The sequence below is a fragment of the Aythya ferina genome, assembly GCF_964211825.1.
Source record: "Aythya ferina genome assembly, chromosome: 25".
Lineage (NCBI taxonomy): Eukaryota > Metazoa > Chordata > Aves > Anseriformes > Anatidae > Aythya > Aythya ferina.
This window is the reverse complement of record NC_140323.1, coordinates 4,878,917-4,897,278: the sequence shown is the minus strand read 5'-3', so window position 1 is coordinate 4,897,278 and position 18,362 is coordinate 4,878,917. Positions and strand designations below refer to the sequence as shown.

At 61.0% G+C, this 18,362-nt stretch overlaps 3 protein-coding genes across 5 annotated transcripts; 2 read left to right on the top strand and 1 right to left on the bottom strand.

The window, feature by feature from the left end:
• Positions 1-1,322: 1,322 nt before the first annotated feature.
• ARMC12 (armadillo repeat containing 12) lies at positions 1,323-9,742 on the top strand. 3 transcript variants are annotated; one of them, XM_084497806.1, is made up of 6 exons: positions 6,870-8,223; positions 8,375-8,511; positions 8,655-8,789; positions 8,880-9,053; positions 9,134-9,205; positions 9,317-9,742. In XM_084497806.1, the coding sequence occupies exons 1-6, from the start codon at positions 7,374-7,376 to the stop codon at positions 9,677-9,679; spliced, it is 1,731 nt and encodes a 576-aa protein (XP_084353932.1). In that variant the 5' UTR covers positions 6,870-7,373; the 3' UTR covers positions 9,680-9,742. The 3 variants fall into 3 exon arrangements, with proteins under 3 accessions (XP_084353933.1, XP_084353932.1, XP_084353931.1); XM_084497807.1 differs by lacking the exon at positions 6,870-8,223 and adding an exon at positions 1,323-1,659 and having other exon boundaries at positions 9,134-9,742; XM_084497805.1 differs by having other exon boundaries at positions 9,134-9,742.
• A 170-nt stretch (positions 9,743-9,912) lies between these two features.
• CLPS (colipase) lies at positions 9,913-11,053 on the bottom strand. The gene is made up of 3 exons (XM_084497936.1): positions 10,894-11,053; positions 10,230-10,352; positions 9,913-10,126 (listed from the first exon to the last, which is right to left on the bottom strand). The coding sequence occupies exons 1-3, from the start codon at positions 10,987-10,989 to the stop codon at positions 9,995-9,997; spliced, it is 351 nt and encodes a 116-aa protein (XP_084354062.1). The 5' UTR covers positions 10,990-11,053; the 3' UTR covers positions 9,913-9,994.
• Positions 11,054-12,951: 1,898 nt separating this feature from the next.
• On the top strand, positions 12,952-16,717 carry LHFPL5 (LHFPL tetraspan subfamily member 5). Its single transcript, XM_084497897.1, has 4 exons — positions 12,952-13,467; positions 15,558-15,794; positions 16,105-16,135; positions 16,399-16,717. Exons 1-3 carry the CDS (start codon positions 13,056-13,058, stop codon positions 16,119-16,121), a joined length of 666 nt encoding a protein of 221 aa, XP_084354023.1. The 5' UTR covers positions 12,952-13,055; the 3' UTR covers positions 16,122-16,135; positions 16,399-16,717.
• The last annotated feature ends 1,645 nt before the right edge of the window (positions 16,718-18,362 follow it).

Below are 18,362 nucleotides of genomic sequence, written 5' to 3'. Positions count from 1 at the left end.
TGCAATGCCCCCAGGGGGGTCCTGTCCCTGTGTGATGTTCCCAGGGGGTGCAGCTCCATGCGATTCCCCCTGGGGGGGGATCTTACCCCCATGCAATGTCCCAGGGGGATGCAGCTCCTTGCAATGCCCTGGGGGGGGGAGTCTCGTACCCATGCAATGCCCCCGGGGGGGTCTTGTCCCCATGCAATGTCCCAAAGGGTTGCAAGGTCCCCGAGGCCACCCCAGTCCCAGTGCCCCAAAGCCCCCCCCGGTGCTGCCACAGCCCAGCCCCCAGCACCAGTGGCCCCGAGCGATATCCCTCCGGGGACCACAGCCCCAGAAATGTCCCAGGGGCACCCCAATACCCCGGGAAAATAAATAATAAATAATAAATAATAGATAATAGATAATAAATAATAAATAATAAATAATCAGAAAAAACACCCGCCAGGAGCTGGTGCTGGGGGGCATTGTTCCAGGGGGACGTGCTGGCTGTGGGGACAAGCAGAAATGTTCCTGTTTGTGGTAACCCTGATAAGATTTTTCCTATGAGTTGCCTCAAAATACCCTTTTTTTTAGGGAAAAATGAAGCACATTGGAAGCGCGGAGCCCAGCGCTGCTTTGGCCTGGTCAGGAAATTGCAGTGCCTGGACCAGGAAGAGCAAAAAAAAATGGACCCTGGGGGGATTTTAGCCCTGGGCAGACTGAAAACAGGGGTTTAATGACTGGGGGGTGGTTATAATGTGTGGGATTTTATCGGGATTGTGCTCGACCTGGTGCCCCACTCCCAACCTGCTCCTTACGTCTTGACCCCATAAAATCCCCCACGGGGCTGCGTCACCGAGCTGCTCCCACAGGGCTGGCCCCTGATGCTGAACTAGGCTTTGCCAGCTGTAATTTAGATAAAACCGGCCCTAAATAGCAACACGGAGTAAAAACGAAAGCCCTCCTTCAAAAAAAAGTGGCAGATTTGGTTCATTTAGGAGAGTTTTTCCTCGCCTAACGTGACCCCGGTGGATCTGGCACTCCCAGCACTGCCTGAGGCATTGCCCCAGCGCCTGGATCCGGGCTCTGGCCTCAAATATTTCCTGCCTGGCCTCTGACATCTTTCAATTCCTCTTCACCGGATCAATATTCGGGGTCCCAGCTCCCCAGCCGCATATCGGGGGCTGAGGCCGAGGCCCTGTAGGATTGCACCAGGCTGGCAGTAGTGCCGGGGCTGCGGCCTGCTACACACCACGGGAACGATGAATGTGTTTGCAGAGACAAAAATAAGAAAATATATGGGAAGAAAGCACAGGAGGGTTGTTTTTAATAAGTCTTTGCAGTGGCTGCGACACCAGCACCGCTACGGAGCCGCGGCCCCGTCCTCGCCCACCCCGATGTTGATGTCGCAGCCCCGCTCGCAAGGAAATTTGCTTTGAGGCGTGAAAGGAGCAGGGGCTGACGTCGGCTTTGGGAAGCCAGGAAATTCACCGTTCCAGCTCCGGCCTCGCTTCACCCGCCCGTGCCTGGGTGTTGCAGCACAGGCGTTGTGCAAGACCCCACGCTGAGCTCCGACCCCGCCGCGCTCCGGAGCCGCGGGGCCGCGGAGCTGAGCCGGGTTTTTTCTCCGGTTGCCACCCGTGGAGCCACCGTGGGAGCCCTGGAGACCCCTGAGACCACCCGGTGGGGCTGGAGGTGACAGAGGGAAGGGGAAAAGATGGGAGAGGGGCCACGGTGGGGCTTCCCCCGGCGGGGATGAGGAGCCTGAGGTGCTTGGGTGAATGACGGGAACGAGGCAACGGTGCAGCGCGGCACTGTGTGTGCTCTGCAGCAAGGGGAAAAATAAATCACCTGATTTGGGGGTTTAACCCAGAAATCCGTGCAAAATGCGCCAAATGCAGCGCTGGGGGCTGGGTGCATGACCCCCACCCTGGTGCCCTGTCCCTCCTGTCCCGTCCCAGGAGGAAATGTGCTCCTCGGGAGCAAAATGCCATAAATAATCCCCGAAGGCGCTGCTGAGGCTGCCAGGGGTACTGCTTGTTCCCCTCGCCATCCAGCTGGCCACACGCGTCCTGCCTGAGGCCGGAGCCCGCGCTGCTGTCACTGGTCCCCGAGGGACAGGGCCCGGAGGAGACTTCACCTCTGGCCGAAATTTGGGGGGGGGGGGGCAGAGCCCCGACCCCCACCCCAAGGCCGACAGCCGTCCTGGTGGTGGGCCCCGGGCACCTCACGTGATGTTGGGGAGGAGGCTGCAACAACGGGGTGGGGGGGAAAAAAAATAAAAGTAAAATAAAATAGGAGATATTTTTATTCATCTGTGTCTTCTAAAAATAACCGGCGCTGATCTGCCTCGCGAGCGGGGAGGAGCGGCGTCCCCGCTGCTGGCTGCGGACCCGCAAGCCGCAGCAGTGAAATCTCCCGAGCGCGTTGGAGATCAAAGCACTTCGCATTTCTCCAGCTTCCTCCCGCGCCCCGGCTTCCATCGATCCCCCCCCGGGGATCCCCTCCCCGTATGGTCCCCGCTCACCGGCGGGACCGAATCCATCCCAGCCTCCGCTGCTCGGATTTCAGCCCCGAGCCTGATTTTGGGGAGCAAAGCGGCTTTTTGTCCCCCACCCTCCATGGCACCCCTCAGGATGTGCCCCGGTTTTGGCCCCAGATGCGGGGGGGTAATGGGGAGGCGGCGGTGGCGGCGCGGGAGCCGGGTGTTTACGGAGGCGCAGGCGGCGTTGCACAACAGGCAGCACGGGTACACCGCGTCCCCGCTGCCGGAGGTGCAGCTGCGCCCGCGGCGGGGACGGGAGGGTGCTGGGGACGTGGGGACCGGGGGGGATGTGGGGACAGGGCGGGGACGTGGGGACACGGGGATATGGGGACACGGGGATGTGGGGACACGGAGACAGGGGGATATGGGGACGCAGGGATGTGGGGACATGGGGATGTGGGGACTGGGGGGGGATGTGGGGTTGGGGGAGAAATGGGGAAATGAGGACGTGGGGATGTGGGGACATGGGGAGTTGGGGACACGGGGGACACGGGGACAGGGGGATATGGGGACACGGGGATGTGGGGGACTGGGGGGGGACATGGGGACGCAGGGATATGGGGATATGGGGACGTAGGGACACAGGGATGTGGGGATACAGGGATATGGGGACATGGGGAAGTGGGGATACAGGGACATGGGGACACGGAAATATGGGGACTTGGGGATGTGAGGACACAGAAATATGGGGACGCAGGGACATGGGGACACAGGAACATGGGGACACAGGGGAAGCAGCAGGGCCAGCACACCCGCTCAGTGCAGAGCTGCCTGACCACAGGGGACGCAGAGCTGTTTTCTGCAGGAAATCCCCCCAAATTCTTCCTACCGGCGAGGTGGCCGGATGCGTTCATGGCCAGATCCGGCCCTGCGAGCCTCCTCGCCTCGCTCTGACCCCGGTTCCTGCAGCAAAACGTTGCTGCTGAGCGGGGACGAGGCACCCGCGGCACCCACACACGTGGGGACCCAGCGCCCTTGCTTGTGCCTCTGCGCCACCACAGGCCGGATCCTGCCCTGCCACCTCCGACACCGCCAGCCCTGGGCCTCTCCACGTGCGTTTCAAACCCCAAAATTTCCAGGTTGGGATCCGAACGTGCATCGCCTCCAGCCGGGGCTGGATCGATGTCCCCAGCCCCGAGGCTGGCGGCGTTTCCTTCCAGCAGCTCCCACCGGGATGGCTTTTCCCCGGCCGCAGGACGTGCATTTTGCCCCGGGTTCTCCCTCCTCCAGGGGAAAAAAAATTAAAAACCCATATTATTATTAAACATGACGCGAGTGTTAACGCATTGAGAGAGGGGGGAAGGGTCTGAGGCTCCCTCCTGCACCCGGCGCGGGGGGAAACCGCCGGAGATAACGCCCTGAGTGCTGGGCGCAGGATGCAGCGGGGCCGGAGCGGGGAGTATAAATAACGTCCGGCCCCGTAGTGCTGGCTGGGGGCCACTGGTAGCACAAAGTACATTCCGGCCGGGACGTAACGAACTGTACCAGCCTCTGCCGGGCTGCCGGGGCCCCCTGGCCTCGTCCCACCATGAGGAGTTGGGTGGCGGGGGGCTTAAAGGGTGCACAACCCCTTGGGGATGCGCCGCGGGGTGGGGACGCATCGCCGGACCCCCCGATGTGCCCGAGTGGTTATAGGGACACCTCGGTTACGTTGGGGTTGAATCCCACCCCCCAAAAAAAAAAAACAAAACAAAACACAAAAAACACATCCCTGCCCTGCAGCTCATGGCTTGGGGAGGGTGCTCGGAGGGGGTCTCCTTAGAGAAGCCGGACCCTGACCCCGCAGCGTGCGGCACCTCGCGGGCGAGGCGGGCGGGCGGGCGGCGTGCCAGGCGCCCGGCGTGGGGACGCGATGTACCGGGCGCGGGAGAGCAGGGAACAGCCTGAGTCAGCAGCCGGGGAAGTGGGTGTGCGAGGGAAACCGCTCCGCGGGGCTGCGGCCAGCCCTGGCTCCTGCCCGGGGTTGGGGGGGGGGGTCCCTGGGGAGGGTTCCCTGGGGGTTAAGGGGGGAGCTGCCTGCTGCCTGGAAGGGGGTTGCAGGGAGGGATTCCCCTCCCCGGTGCTGGAAAGGCCCCGTAAAGGGGATGGGTCCCTGCTCAGGTCGCCATGGATGGTGTCGCCCCCTCCCCAGGTGGCATCGCCCCCGGTGTCACCCCAAGCATCACCCCCATTTCAGCAGCCCCCCCATTTTGTCCCCCCAGTCTCCCCCCTTTCAGCTCACCCCCAGCCTCGTACCCCACTGCAGCAGCCCCCAGTTTTGTCCCCCACCAGTGTCCCCCCCCCCAGCATAAGCCACCAGCATCCCCTTCAGCATCACCCCAAGCACAGCCCCCCGTGCACCCCTCCTGCACACCACCCCTGGCACCTCACCCAGCCCCCAGCATTGCCCCCAACCCCACAGAATTTGGGGGAATTTTTCCTTTTTTTGCCCTTTCCAAGCAGCAGCGAGTTGTGCCCTGCTCCCGGGGGGGGGCTCGGGGCCAGACGTGGCACTGCTGGGCACCGCTCGGCCCCGTGGGGTGGTTTTGGGGTGCCCCCATCCCTCCATCCCCTGGGATGTTCCCAACACGCAGCAGCCCTAAAGGAGGGGACAGGAGGGGGGGGGACACCCAGGCAGGGCCAGCACCCGTCCCTCTTCCAACTCTTGGGGGGGGGAACCTAAGAGCAGAAAACCCCGCGAGCGACATTGTTCCCCCTGCCACATGCGAAGGCAAAAACAGGAGAGGCCGGGAAAAAAAAAAAAAAAAAAAAAAATCTTCAACAATTGGTTTTGGCAAGAAGAGGAAAACCAGAGAGAGCTTTTCATGAATTTTTCTTTTTTTTTTTTTTTTTTTTTTTTGCTAGAAAGGTTGTTTTTCCTCCAGTGAAAGTCCAAAACGCCGCCACCGTGGTGCCAGTGCCAGCCCCGAGCCCTCTCCCCGGGGCTGTGCAAACCCCCCCAGGACTGAAGCAAACCCCAAAAAGGGGCCGGGGCCTTGGGGGGTTGCCCCATGGGAGCAGGATCGGCCCCCGCAACCCCCGCTTGGGTGCTGTGGGTGCGTGGAGGCGGAATTGGGCAGCGGCCCAAGGATTTGGGGCTTCCCCGCATCCGGAGGTGGGGAAAAATCAGGCCCGGCCCCAAAACCCTCCTGGGGCAACCCCGGGGTGCACCCATGACCCCCCCTCACACCCTCCATGGAGCCCCCGAGTCCTTTGGGACCCTTGAACCCCGATGCCACGGGGGCTGATCCCATCCCGCTGCCGTCCCCGTGCTCGTTCTGCTCCCGCAGCAGGATCAGGCCCCTGCCCAAGGCTGGGAATGGGGGGGGGGGCACCCACCTGGGTGCTAAAATCCTGCTGGGGGGGGGGTCCTCTGCAGGGACCGGGGGTCTGGGGGGGTTAATGCCACCCAGGAAGGATCCCAGGGGGATGCTTGCGGGGGGATTTTGGCGAGGGAAGGCTTCAGGGGGGTGTCCTGAGCCCCGTGGGGAGCCCCTGAGGGGGGGTTGGGGGGGGTGGAAAAGGAGCCTCGAGGAAATATTGCTCATAATAGTAATAAAAGTAACAGCAATGGTGGTAATAATAGCAGGAGTAATAATAATAAGTGTAGTGGTAATAATAGTAATGATTATAGTAATAGTGATCGTGATGGTAAGAATAGTAAGGGTAAGAAGAGTAATAGGAATAATAATAAAAAAAAAAAAAAAAAAAAAAAAAAAAGCCTTTTTGCAAGAAAAAGGGTTAAAGCGGCGCGGCGAAGACGAGGTGAAGGCCATGGGGCCGGCAGGAAAGGGGGGGGGAGCGAGGGAGGAGGGAGGTTGGGGAGCGGGAGCGAGGCTGTGCAAGAGCGAGCAGAACATCCTGTACCCTCCTGTCAAAAACAGCCCCGGCGGGGGGGGGCACGGGGGGGGACACGGGAACATCGCCGAGTGTCCCCCCCCCCGGTTCCCCCTCGATTGGCTTTAAGGGGGCGCGGGGTGGTTTTGGGGTGTGGGGGGGGAGCGGGGTCACCCCGCTGTGAGCATCCTGCTGCGGGGCAAAGTGGGGTGCGTGGGGTTGTTTTTTTTTCCGGGGGGGGGATTTATGGGTTTGCCCCCGTTTGCATCGCATTGCCATGCAAAGTAGTGAGTGTTGGAGGTGGGGGCATCCCTCAATCCCCCCCAGGTCAATATTTTTTTTTTTGGGGGGTGGGGGGTGCCGCCGCGTCCCCCCCCAGCTCCGAACGGAGCTGGGGGGGGACGCGGCGGCACCCCCCCACCCCCCAAAAAAAAAAAAAAAATTGCATTTTTGGGGGGATGGAAGCACCATCTGCCAGCACACGGCTGCTCTGTGCATGCCCCCCCCCCAAAAAAAAAGCTCGGGGTGCCCCCCCCGGGGCTTGCAGCACCCCACAGGCGCCGGGGCCCCTTCCTGTGTTTGTTAACGCCGTGACTCAGGCGGCCGCGGGGAGCTGCCAAAATCGAGCCGCTGCTCACCCATAAATAGGATGAGGGTTTGAGGTTTTCATTTTTTTGGGGGGTGCTGCCACCCTTCCCTAACCCCCCCCCATCCCTCAACTCTCCCCACCTCGCCAGTATTTCCCTGCCAGGGCCAGGAAGATGTTCCCACCCCCAAAAAAAACTCCGTCATATACAGGGCACGGCCCAGGCTGTGCCCCCTCCCAGTGGTCCCCTCCCAATCTGGTAAAGGGTGACCCCAAAAGAGGGGCTCAGGGGGCACCACAGGGCCCCTAAGGCTGAGCATCCCCCCTCCCCATGGGGCTGGGGGGGTCCGCAGGGCTCTGGGGGGTGCTCGGGGAGGTGGGGGCTGCCCTCTGCTGGTCCTGCCTGTGCTGGCCGCATCCTGCCCATGCCAAGGGTGCAGAGCCCCTGGTGGCGCTCCCAGTATGCCCAGTATGCCCAGTAAGCGCCCTAGGGGGGGCAGCACCTCCCTGCTGGCACCTTGGGGTGCTGAGCCCCGAGCAGGTGGCAGGGCTAGGGATATGTGCCACGTCCCATGGCCCTGCCATATGGCACATGTCCCCTCCCCATGTCCCCTCCCCATGTCCTGTGTCCCTTGTCCCCTTCCCTGTGTCCCATTTCCCCTTCCATGCGTCCCTTGCCCCCTGCCATTTGTGCCATGCCTCCTGCCCCATATTCCACGTCCCCTTCCCTATGTCTCTTGTCCCTCACCATGTGTCCCCTGTCCCCTTCCATGCGTCCCACATCCCCAGCCCCATGCTCCTCGTCCCCAACCCCATGCTCTTTGTCCCCAACCCCGTGTCCCAGCGGGTGCCCAGGCACAGTGCCACCCCCCACGCCGGGCTCAGAGGGGCAGGACCCCCCCATGGGACACGGGTGCTCCCCTGGGCTCACCCCACCCCACATCCCCAGCTCAGTGGCTTCGTGTGTCACCCGGGCGGTGTGACAAGGTGACAGCACGGGGAGGGGTCTCCAGGATTCAGGGGGTATCGGGGACCCACGTGCGCCCCGTCCCGGTGCTGCCCCTGACCTCACAAGGCTCCGCACCCCGGGGACGATTCTGCTTCCAGAAGCCTCCCCAGTCCCGTGGGGCTCCGGGGGCTGTGGCGCTGGGGATGGCGGCGTGCTGGGGGACATGGACGGGGCGCCACGTCCTGAGCGTGGCCACGGGCGCCGGGGCCATCTACCTCCTCTACAAAACCGTGGCGGACGGGCTGAGCGGCGCGCCCGACAGCACCGAGTGCTACCGGCTGGAAAGCCCGGACCACCGGGAGGGTGGGTGGGAGAGGACCGCCGGGGTCCCTCCTCTGCCACCTCCCTGCCTCAGTTTCCCCTCCTGCGGGACGTGAACCCCAAGCGAAATTTGGGTTCCCCATGGGAACCACGTGCCGCCCCGGTGTGACCGTGGTTCCCTGCTTGCTCGCAGGGCTGCCCGTGGAGGAGGTTCTGAACAGGAAAGTCTGTGAGGAGCTGCTGGAAATGCTGAGAGTGCAGCAGGAAGGCCGGTCCCGCAGCGCCATCCTGCGCAGCATCGCCCGCTGCATCTACCTGATGGACACGGAGGTGAAGGGGACACAGTGGGGACAGCACGAGGGCACCCCGCTGCGCTCCGGGGTGCTGCGGTTCCCATCCCCATCCCATCCCTATCACCACCCCATCTCTATCCCATTTCTATCCCATCCCATCCCAGTCTGGTCTCCCTCCAGAAGCCCACCTGCAGCCCGGAGCACGTCGAGCTGGTGGCCTCCTGCCTGGACGACCACAACCGGGACACCAAGATCCAGGCGCTGAACACCCTCAGGGCTTTTGTCACCCGGTCCCTGTTCACTGACAAAGTCCGGGTCAGTGCTTCCCCCCCTCACACCCCCTGTGGCCCCCACCGTGGCCGGGTGTGCACGGCTCCCTGATCGCCCCCCGCCCCATCCCTGTAGGATTATTACCCCAAAATCCTGGATATGGTCAGCTGCTCCCGGGACATGGGGGTGCATCTGGCGGCGCTGCAGCTGCTCAACGCGCTGCCCGTGCCCCCCAACATCGAGCCGCTGCTGCGCCGCACGGTGCCGAACCTGCTGGGCTTCCTGCAGCTGGACAACTACAACATCCAGGTACGCTGCCCCCCGTGCCCGGCGGGGACCCCCCCTGCACCGTGCCCACCCTCCCAGCCTCATCCCCGGTGTTTCTGCAGCTGCAGGTCCTCAGGCTGCTCGTCACGCTGTCCCGCAAGGAAGAGCTCCTGCCCGACATCCTCAACTGCCAGGTACGGCCCCCAGCCCCGCGCCCGGTGGGATTTGCAGAGGATTTGCATCCTCGTTTCCACCCTGGGGCTGCCCCAAGCCTGGCCGCTGTCTCCCAGCATTTCCTCAACCAGGTTCGGCCCGAAATCCTGAGCCTCTTGAACAACTCGCAGCCGGAGACGCTGCTCTCGGAGATGCTGCTGCTGCTGGAGGTGCTGCACGAGGGCTGCTCGCAGCCCCGCCGCCCGAGCAAGAGCCCCAAAAGCGACAGCTGCTCCCTCTACGAGGTCCTTTTCGGCGAGAACTCCAACCTGGCCAACCGCCTCATGGTCATGTTCGTCCACCCCGACCTGACAGTGCAGGTCCAGGCGTGCAAACTCGTCATGAAGCTGCAGTTTCACAGGCTGGATGGGGAGGTCGCCGCTGCCCTGAGCAGGCACAGAGCGGGCAGTGCCGCCTTGAATCACATCTTGTCCTCCGTCAAATCCGCTTCCTAGGGGACGTTCACAGCCGCCGCGCTCGCAGAAGCAAATAAAACCCAGCACAGCTCCCTCCCTGCCGTCCCCTGCACCCTTTTTCTGAATGCTCCCAGCTTATCATTCGGCCACAGCCCTGATCAATACCCCTTTTCACACGCCAAACACAAAGCCGTCTCCCCGCGGCTTTCCCAGGACCTTCTGGCCCTGCTGCCCCTGCCCCGTGCCAGGACACACGGAGTGAAAACGCCGGCTTGCGACAGCAGAAATGCTCTTTACTAGAACCCCCCGACCGCACCAGGCTTGTTCTGGGGGTGCCGGGGGGGCTCACGTCCTTCACCGCGCCGTGTCGTTCTTGTCCCTGCAGATGCCGAAGTCGCTGTTGGTGATGGAGCCCACGATGCTCCTGTCGGCGTCGCAGGTCAAGCCGCTCTCGCAGGGACACTTGTAGTAGACCCCATAGAGGCTCTGCGGGGACGGGGGCACGGTAGAGGGACCATCCCGGCCCCCCCACCTTGGAGGGGTGACCCACGGGGACGGGTTGGGGACACCACGTTGCTCAGGCTCCTACCTTCGGGGAGCAATCCTGGAGCTCGGCCGCCTTCGGCACGCACCGGGCCAGGCTCAGCCCGCTGTTGCGCTGGCAGCAGCCGCTCTTGCACTGGGCACTCTGCAGGCACAGCTCCCCGGTGTCCTGCAGCGGCGAGGGGAGGTGTGAGCCCCACGTTTGGCTCAGATCCCCCCCCTAGAACCACAGCCGTGGAAGCAGGGGGTTGGGGCAGGTGTTGGAATCGCTCTGCCCTTTGGCTGGGGCTGGGGCAGACCCAGCAGCATTTACTCATTCTGGCCCAAAATACGGCCCGCCGAGGTGCTGTTTCCTGCCCAGCTCATGGGGTTAGGGCTGAGATGCTGCAGGGAAGTCTTTCTCCCCCCATATACCCTGCAAGGCCCCCCAGGGAGAGTCCTCGCTGGCACAAAGAGCCTCACGCCTGTCGGCTTACAGGCTTCCCTGCCCCTCTGCAGCAGGAGAGATCCCTCACAGCCCCGCAAAACCCAGCACACCGTCCCACCTGCCTCAGTTTCCCCAGCTGCAAGTGAGTTTTGCTCTCAGGGGTGCAGCCATCACCTCAGGGCACCCCCACGGCCACCGCCAGAGACCAAAACATCGCGGCCACCTCCGCGCCCCAAGCGCCACGCTCCCTGGCTGCAGCGAGGACAGGGTTTCCTCCTCTTACCAAATTAAAGATGAGCCCTCGCTCAAGCGACGCGGCCAGGGCCGGGGCCAGGAGCGTCAGGGAGAGGAGGAGGCCGACTTGCAGCGTGCTCGCCATGGTGGGCTCACTCGGGGCTCTGCTGCGGGTGGCCGGGCACTTTATAGCCGGCACCTCCGCCAGCTGACGCAGCCTCTCCTATCACGGCCAACCTTCCCCGGGCTGCCGTGGAGGAACGGCGATGCCCTCGCTGCCCGTGGTGCAGTGCCAGCGCGGGTGGCGGCACGGCACAGAGCTGGGGATGATGTGTCCCGTCCCCAGGTGCCCTTCCTGCAGGGGTGATGCCTCCCTGCCATACGGCAGCGCCTTTGGCCAAAGCAGGTGTGGAATAACAGCGCTGGGATTGCCACGGTGGGACCAATCCTCCCTGCAATCCTTCGCCCTGAGCCCCGGGGAGCTGGGATGAGCCACTGTCTCCTAACTGCCCTGCTCACATGGGGCTTCAAGGGCAAACCGAGCCCCGATGGAACAGCAGGAACTCCGGGAAAACACCAAATCCCAAGCCCAGCTGCTCCATCGACCCAACATCACCACCAAGAAACCCGCTTAAGGAAACCCAAAGCGTGGCAGGAGCGAGCCCACCCCCTGCCAGCCTCGCTCGAGGCCTCAGAGCCCACCGAGGTCCCCCCAGCACCCCCTGGATGTTTGTTCTTGGTGTTTCAGCGGGTGGGGCATTTGGCTAATGAGAGGAAAATAGCTCTGGGAATGGCACAGCTTTTAGCACCCACGTCAACCCGGCTGCTCTGGGCAATGATTAACGCCCGGGCAGCCCTGACCTTCGGCAGCCACGGGGGTGAGGCTCAGGCTGGCCCTGGCTGCAGGGCAGCGCCACGGTGGCAGCTGGCAAAAGGCCCCGAGGTGCCCACAGGTGCCCTGGGGGGTCCTGGCACCTTGTCCCCTCCCTGCCTGCACCCCACCAGCCCTGCTGGCTTGGGGCTGGGACCCACAGGACCCCGTGTGTGCTCCAGTGGGGAAAGGACTGAGGTGATGCTGGGGAGGGCGGAGGGGAGCAGCCTTCGGCACACAGCTGGGGTGCACAGAACAGCCCAGGACACATCCTGGGACACAACAAGGGGTGCACAGCACATCCCAGGGGCATCTCAGCACGTGTCCTGGGATGCATCACGCATCCCAGTGCACTCAGCAAGGACCTGGGGCATACAGCAGGGGGATGAAGCACATCCTGGGGCACAGAGCATGTCCTGGCGTGCATCCCCGGGCACGGAGCACATCCGAGAGGGGACCCTGAGAGCACTCTGGGGTGCTCAGTGGGGTGCAGGGCACATCCTGGGGCATGGGGTACACGCTGGGCTGCACATGAGGGCACTGGGCACATCCAGGGGTGCTTGCTGAGGCACATGGTGGAGGTACAGGTGGTGTCCCAGGGGTGCATCCACGGTGCACGTCTTTGGTATGAACCCTGTGCCCACCCTTCTTGGGTTATAGAGGATGGGGGGTACATCCTGTGGGCACACGGGGGGCGGGGGGAGCACAAGGCACAGGTAGGGGGCACAAAGCACATCCCAGGGTCGCATCCTGGGGACACGGGGCATATCCTGGAGGCACAGCCCAGAAGGGGCACGGTTTGGGCACAGGGTGCGTCTGAGGGGAATGGGACAAATCCCAAGGACACCGTGGCATATCCCGGGGGCACATCCAAGGTGCACGGGGCACATCCCAGTGGCACCGGGGTTCACGGGAAGGGCACGGGGTACATCCCAGGGGCGCATCCCGGGGCCGTGGAGCACATCCCGGGGGAGCATCCTTGGAGCGCATCCCTAGGGCACCGGGGCGCATCCCGGGGGCTCATCCCAGGAGCCCCGGGGCACATCCGAGAGGCACCGGGGCGCATCCTTGGGGCACACCCCGGGGGCGCATCCCTGCCTCCTTCCCTCCCCATCCCTGCTCGCTGCCTGGGGTCTCGCCGCCGCCTCCCGGGGCGGTCCCGGGGAGGGGGAACGGAGGCGGGGGGGGGGGGGGCGCGCCGGCGCAGCCCGAGCCTCCCCGCGGCGCCGCCGCCGCTCTCGGCCGGGGCGGAGCGGGGCAGGGCCGGGAGGGGACCCCGGGAGGAGACCCCGGGGGGCGGCGGGGGCCGCTGGGGGCCCGGCGGGGTCCCCGCTCCGGCCATGCCCAAGCTGCTGCCGGCGCAGGAGGCGGCGCGGATCTACCACACCAACTACGTGCGGAACGCCAGGGCCATGGGCGTGCTGTGGGCCCTCTTCACCCTCTGCTTCGCCATCCTGATGGTGGTGACCTTCATCCAGCCCTACTGGATCGGCGACAGCATCGACACGCCCCAGGCCGGCTACTTCGGCCTCTTCTCCTACTGCATCGGCAACGCGCTCACCGGCGAGCTCATCTGCAAGGGCAGCCCCCTGGATTTCGGCACCATCCCCTCCAGCGCCTTCAAGACGGCGATGTTCTTCGTGGGCATCTCCACCTTCCTCATCATCGGCTCCATCCTCTGCTTCAGCCTCTTCTTCTTCTGCAACGCGGCCACCGTCTACAAAGTCTGCGCCTGGATGCAGCTGGCAGCAGGTGAGCAGGGCCAGGGGGTAACGGGCAGGGCTGCGAGGGGTCCGTGGGGAGCTGCTGATCCCCCTCGACTGTGTCATGGTGGGGCTGGCCAGGAAAGGGACAGCAGCACAACCTCTGTGCCCGCTCCGCTCCCTTGGACGGGTTAGAGGAGGAATTTGCAGTGGGTAAAGCAGCCACTGTGCAGCTGAGACCTGATGGACTCATTGCGTGTGGGCGCTGATCCTGCTGCAAAACCTCGTGGGATGAGGGACCCAGCCCCTGGAGCTTCCCTGCAGCTGCTGGTGGCCCCAAATCGCAGTGGGACTGGTGCTTCAGAGCATCCCTGGGGGAGCAGGGCTCCATGCTCCGAGCATTAGGGATGCAGCAGGGAGATGGAGAGGGCACTGCTGGGTCCTTTTGTGCCTCCCCTGTCCCCTGCAGAAGCTGCCCTGAGCATGGGGCAGATGTGAGGTGTAGGGACTGAACACAGGCTCAGTGCCACCACCCCCCTTTCCCACTTTTCTCATCCTCACACTCCTCCACCCCACCTTGCAGCCCCCTCCAGCCCCGGACACCTGAGATATCGGTAACCCAGCCTGATCCAGCGCCGCTGAAACCCAACCCCGACCTGTGCAGCTCCTGAATCATTGATGCAGGGACCAGCCGCTGTCCCCACGCTCCCCAGGTGTCCCATGGGAGGGCAGGTGGCAGCAGCATGAGGTTGCTCCAGTTCCCAGCTCAAGAAACAAGCTCAAGCGAAGATTTAGATAAGAGGCTTGGGGCAGCTCAGCCTCCCAGGGAGAGTAGGGAAAGGCTTTGCTGCTGTATTTGGGGCTTTTACCTACATTTTTGTGCTGGATGGGGAGAAAAGCACAAGTGCAGGCAGCTCCAGCCCTGTGGATATGTCCGAATCTTCCCTGCTGGTGACCCCCCAACCTCTGCTTCAGGCTCCTCGAGGCAGAGGCTCTGAAACCTACTCCTTACAGTTTCAACAGCATCTTCTGTGCAATCCCAACCCCATCCCTCATGGATGGAAAGGGGGAAGATTGCTGCAAGGTTTTGGCTCTACCAGATCCAGCAAACCGAGGGGTTCATTCCCTGCAGAGGGTGTGCAGGGGTACAGCCAAGGGGCTCTGTGTCCTCCAAGCACTGCTGCTCTTCCTTTTGCTCTTCCACAGTGCCGAGGGCTCCAAATCACAGCTTTCCCCATGCACCAGGGGATGCAGAGGCTGCTGTGTTAGAAGAGGGAGCAGGAGCTGAGCAGATCCCACCTTCAGGTTTGCTACGTGCCAGGGTTTGTCTTCCCAGGAGAAGCAGTTTCCTTCCAGCCTCCCCCGTCCTTGTGCCCTTCCTCACCATTACCTACAGCAAGGAGTGATTAAGCACACGAGAGGCTGCCTGCTTCTAGATGATGAAAAATGCTCCGTGCTGACCTAGGAAGCTGCCCGCTGTCCTTGCTGCTCTCCTTCCCCTAAGCTAGGGGAATAAAAACCCTTAGGAGAGCACAAGGCAAGCACCCGGAAAGGATTTTCAGGTTGACCACTGCCAGAAAACCCATGGATAGGGGGCAGGAGGTGGCCCTTGGGCAGCTGGTGGCAGGACTCCCACAGCAAAGCTGCGAACACTGCAGGCAAGTGGCCACATTGGTCACCGAGGTCAGGCAGGGAGGGCTCCCAGCACGGGCAGCTCTCAGCCCTGGCTGGAACCAGCGCAGCTGAGCAAGCAGAATTCACCCGCACACAAAGCTGCTGCTGCTGACAGCGGCTCTGGCTTGGCAAACCCAAATCCAGCCATGCACAGAGCAACAAAATGCTCCACCTTGCACAAACTCGGGCTGGTTCGTGCAAAACCAAAGTGGTTTTGCTTGAAGGAGGCCTTATTTTGGGGCAACAAGGCCAGTGCTGGAAGAAGCAACAGCGGTGTAGGAAGGCAGCGCCGTGCCCACGCTGCACCATCCCCAGCTCGGATGGAGCACAGTCCTGGGGAATATTTAAGCCTTGCCAACTGGTTTTAGCACTTTCCCTGTAATATTTGTGGTCGTAGCCGTGCTATTCCCTGTAACCTCCCCGCCTGCACGTGCAGTACCTGCGACGTCTCCCCCCTCCTTGCAGCCACGGGGCTGATGATCGGCTGCCTGATTTACCCCGACGGCTGGGACTCGAGCGAGGTGAGGCGCATGTGCGGGGACAAAACGGACAAATACACGCTGGGCGCCTGCACCGTGCGCTGGGCGTACATCCTCTGCATCATCGGCATCCTCGACGCGCTCATCCTCTCCTTCCTGGCCTTCGTGCTGGGCAACCGGCAGGACAACCTCCTCCCGTCGGATTTTAAAGTGGAGAGCAAAGGTAAAAGGCAGCCGGGGCCGAGCACACGTCCCCAAGGATTGGGGTTATTTGGGGGGTTGCTTCCTGGGGTGACCAGGACAGAGGCAGCAGGGGTGGGAGCAGGACTTCACTGAGCCCCCCACCCTGCAAACGCCAGGCAGAGGTACCTGGGTTGAGTCTAGAGCAAAGAAACCCCATGGACTCTTCGTTTTTTTTTGAGCTTTTTGGAAAACAACCCCAAAAAACAAACCCCCAGAACACCTGCACCAGTATTATTAACCACATCCCATTAACACCACATTAACACTGCAATTACCTTTTTGTTTTACAGAGGAGGGCAACGACTGACAGCCGACCACCAAGTAAGTGATGCCCGCGGGGATTTCTCACATTTCCTGCACGTGCAACACTGCTGGGCTTTGAGGATCGATGAAGGACTGGCAATGATAGCTCCTGGTGCTCTATCGAGGGGTTTTCTTTGCGGTTAAATGAGGAATTGGCTTTGTTTTGCCTCCCAGAACTAGGAAAACATCACGCCGTGCCAAGTGACAAAGAACTTAAAATCGGGTGTTTTGCTATGGTTTAATGGTGGCAACAGCTGACCTTTTCTTTCCTTTCTTCCCAGGGACTCCTAGAACTGCTCTCATCAGCTTCAAGAGATGTAAGCCCTTTGAAAATGACTTCTTCAGGAGCTCTACATCTGCCCCCATAATTTTTTGGGTTTTCTACAGTTGTTCTTTTCACACGAGGGTCCGCTGTCAGCTCACAGCTCTCACAGGGTTTGATGGGAAGAGCCCTGTTGGACATGGGGGTTTTTTTTGAGCCCATCAGCAGAGCCAGGGAAAGAGAGGGAGGAACAGGGAGACGATTTGCTGCTCCTTGGGGTTTGTACACCACCTTCTTTCAAGGAAATGACTTCTGAATAAAAAAGGTAGCGTTTTGGATTTTGTGCTGGTCTCCTTGAGACAGGGAAAAGCCTTGACTGTGTCACACATTTTCCCTGCGACCTTTTCTTTGGAAATACTGAGACAGCCAATTCCTTGCAGAGCCCCAGATCAGCTTCTCACGCCACCTTTAGACCCCAGCAGGGAAAAGCACAGCACCACGCACACCCAATTAATCCCATTTTGCCCTAATTCCACATCCCATCCAGCAGCCCCCACCCCACAGCCTACACCTGCCCAGGGCAGCATGCCCTCCCACCCGGCCCCAGGACCTCTCACTCACCCGGTCGGGAGGCAGGACCGACCAACCTGGGGAACATTTTTCAGTCCTGCTTGCTGGAATTTGCTGGTTCCTGCAGCAGAGGAGTCAGTTTGGTTCTCACAGCCGCCTTCCAGTGTTACACCTCCCCCTAAGGAAGTGGTTGGGAAGGTTTTGTTAAGAGACCTTGCTAGGGAAGAGAGCAGAGACAACACTGTGGCAGAATTCAAACCAGCAGCTTTTAGCACGGCAGAACTGCAGCAGTTACCCTGCTATCGGCTTCTTCCCCCTTTAAAAATGGGTTACAATTCAATCAAAGATCTTTACCAACACCATCAAACAGTTTCGCCCCAGAGAATCCAAACCCAGTGCTAACTAGCAAAGAAAATCGAACCCAAGGGCCACAAGCTGAGGAAAAACAGACCTACAGAGGGAACATGAGGAGTAGGGCTTAGTTATTAAATAATCTGTTTATTGTATGGCTTTCACAAAGAAAAAAGACAAAGCACCCAAGTAGAAAGAATAAAAATGTATTTTCCTTCAGGTTTTAGACTGACACAGCAAGTACAAATCCTTTAGTGTGAGCACTTTACGGCAATTTGGAAAATTAACAAACCCCAGGTGAACGAGCACACGGTACAAGACTGAATCCCGACAGCTGCTTCTGCAGGTCTTCAACTCACGAGCTGGCTCCTGCCTTGGCTCCCACGGTAAAAAAAAAAAACGTCCTCCTCTGGACAGGGGTGGCAGGGGGAAGGGAAGGACGGGAAGGGGCTCTCCAAGTGTGCAAACCCCTTTTAGGAAGAGTTCTTTGAGCAGCCAGCCTGCAGTACACGAGACGGGGTGACCTTTCAAGACAACAGAAATCGTTTGCCCTGCCAATGTAACTTCACAGTACGTGGACAGCGGGGATTTTGGAATCCAGTCCTGTCTGCAGTCCTCCTGTAACAGAGATTGAAGTGACACGCAGCTGGAAAAACTCCAGGTGAATAGGAGAAAAAAAAAAAAGTCAGATTGGCAGTTCCAAACTCATTTGGTACGTTACCTTCCTTTAATTCTAGATTATATGCATAGAGAACCTGACCTACCCCTACAAGAACATGCAGCATGATTTGCGTTAATTAGCCCAGCCAGGCACCGGGCTGGAGGAACTCTGTAAGTGGATTAAACGACTCCGTGGTTTATGAATAAATTCTCATTAACCTGAATTTCCAACACACACACACACACAGTGACGTTAACAGTGGTCTTGGCAGCTTTGGCAATGGAAGCGTCTCGGATAGCATCTGCGTGGCCTCTGGCATGGCAACTTCTGTGCTCTGAGAGCTGCCACGAATCCAAAGGCCGGTTTGGTCCAGGGTAAAGATGTGCCTCTGAAGTCTCAAC

Coding starts and splice junctions, on each gene's coding strand:
- LHFPL5 (XM_084497897.1), top strand. CDS start 13,056: ATGCCCAAGCTGCTGCCGGCGCAGGAGGCGGCGCGGATCTACCACACC. Junction 13,468..15,557: donor CTGGATGCAGCTGGCAGCAG/GTGAGCAGGGCC, acceptor CCCTCCTTGCAG/CCACGGGGCTGATGATCGGC.
- CLPS (XM_084497936.1), bottom strand. CDS start 10,989: ATGGCGAGCACGCTGCAAGTCGGCCTCCTCCTCTCCCTGACGCTCCTG. Junction 10,353..10,893: donor GAGGGCTCATCTTTAATTTG/GTAAGAGGAGGA, acceptor TCGCCGCTGCAG/GACACCGGGGAGCTGTGCCT. Junction 10,127..10,229: donor TCCAGGATTGCTCCCCGAAG/GTAGGAGCCTGA, acceptor CCGTCCCCGCAG/AGCCTCTATGGGGTCTACTA.
- ARMC12 (XM_084497805.1), top strand. CDS start 7,374: ATGCCCAGTATGCCCAGTAAGCGCCCTAGGGGGGGCAGCACCTCCCTG. Junction 8,790..8,879: donor TGTTCACTGACAAAGTCCGG/GTCAGTGCTTCC, acceptor CCATCCCTGTAG/GATTATTACCCCAAAATCCT. Junction 9,054..9,133: donor TGGACAACTACAACATCCAG/GTACGCTGCCCC, acceptor GTGTTTCTGCAG/CTGCAGGTCCTCAGGCTGCT.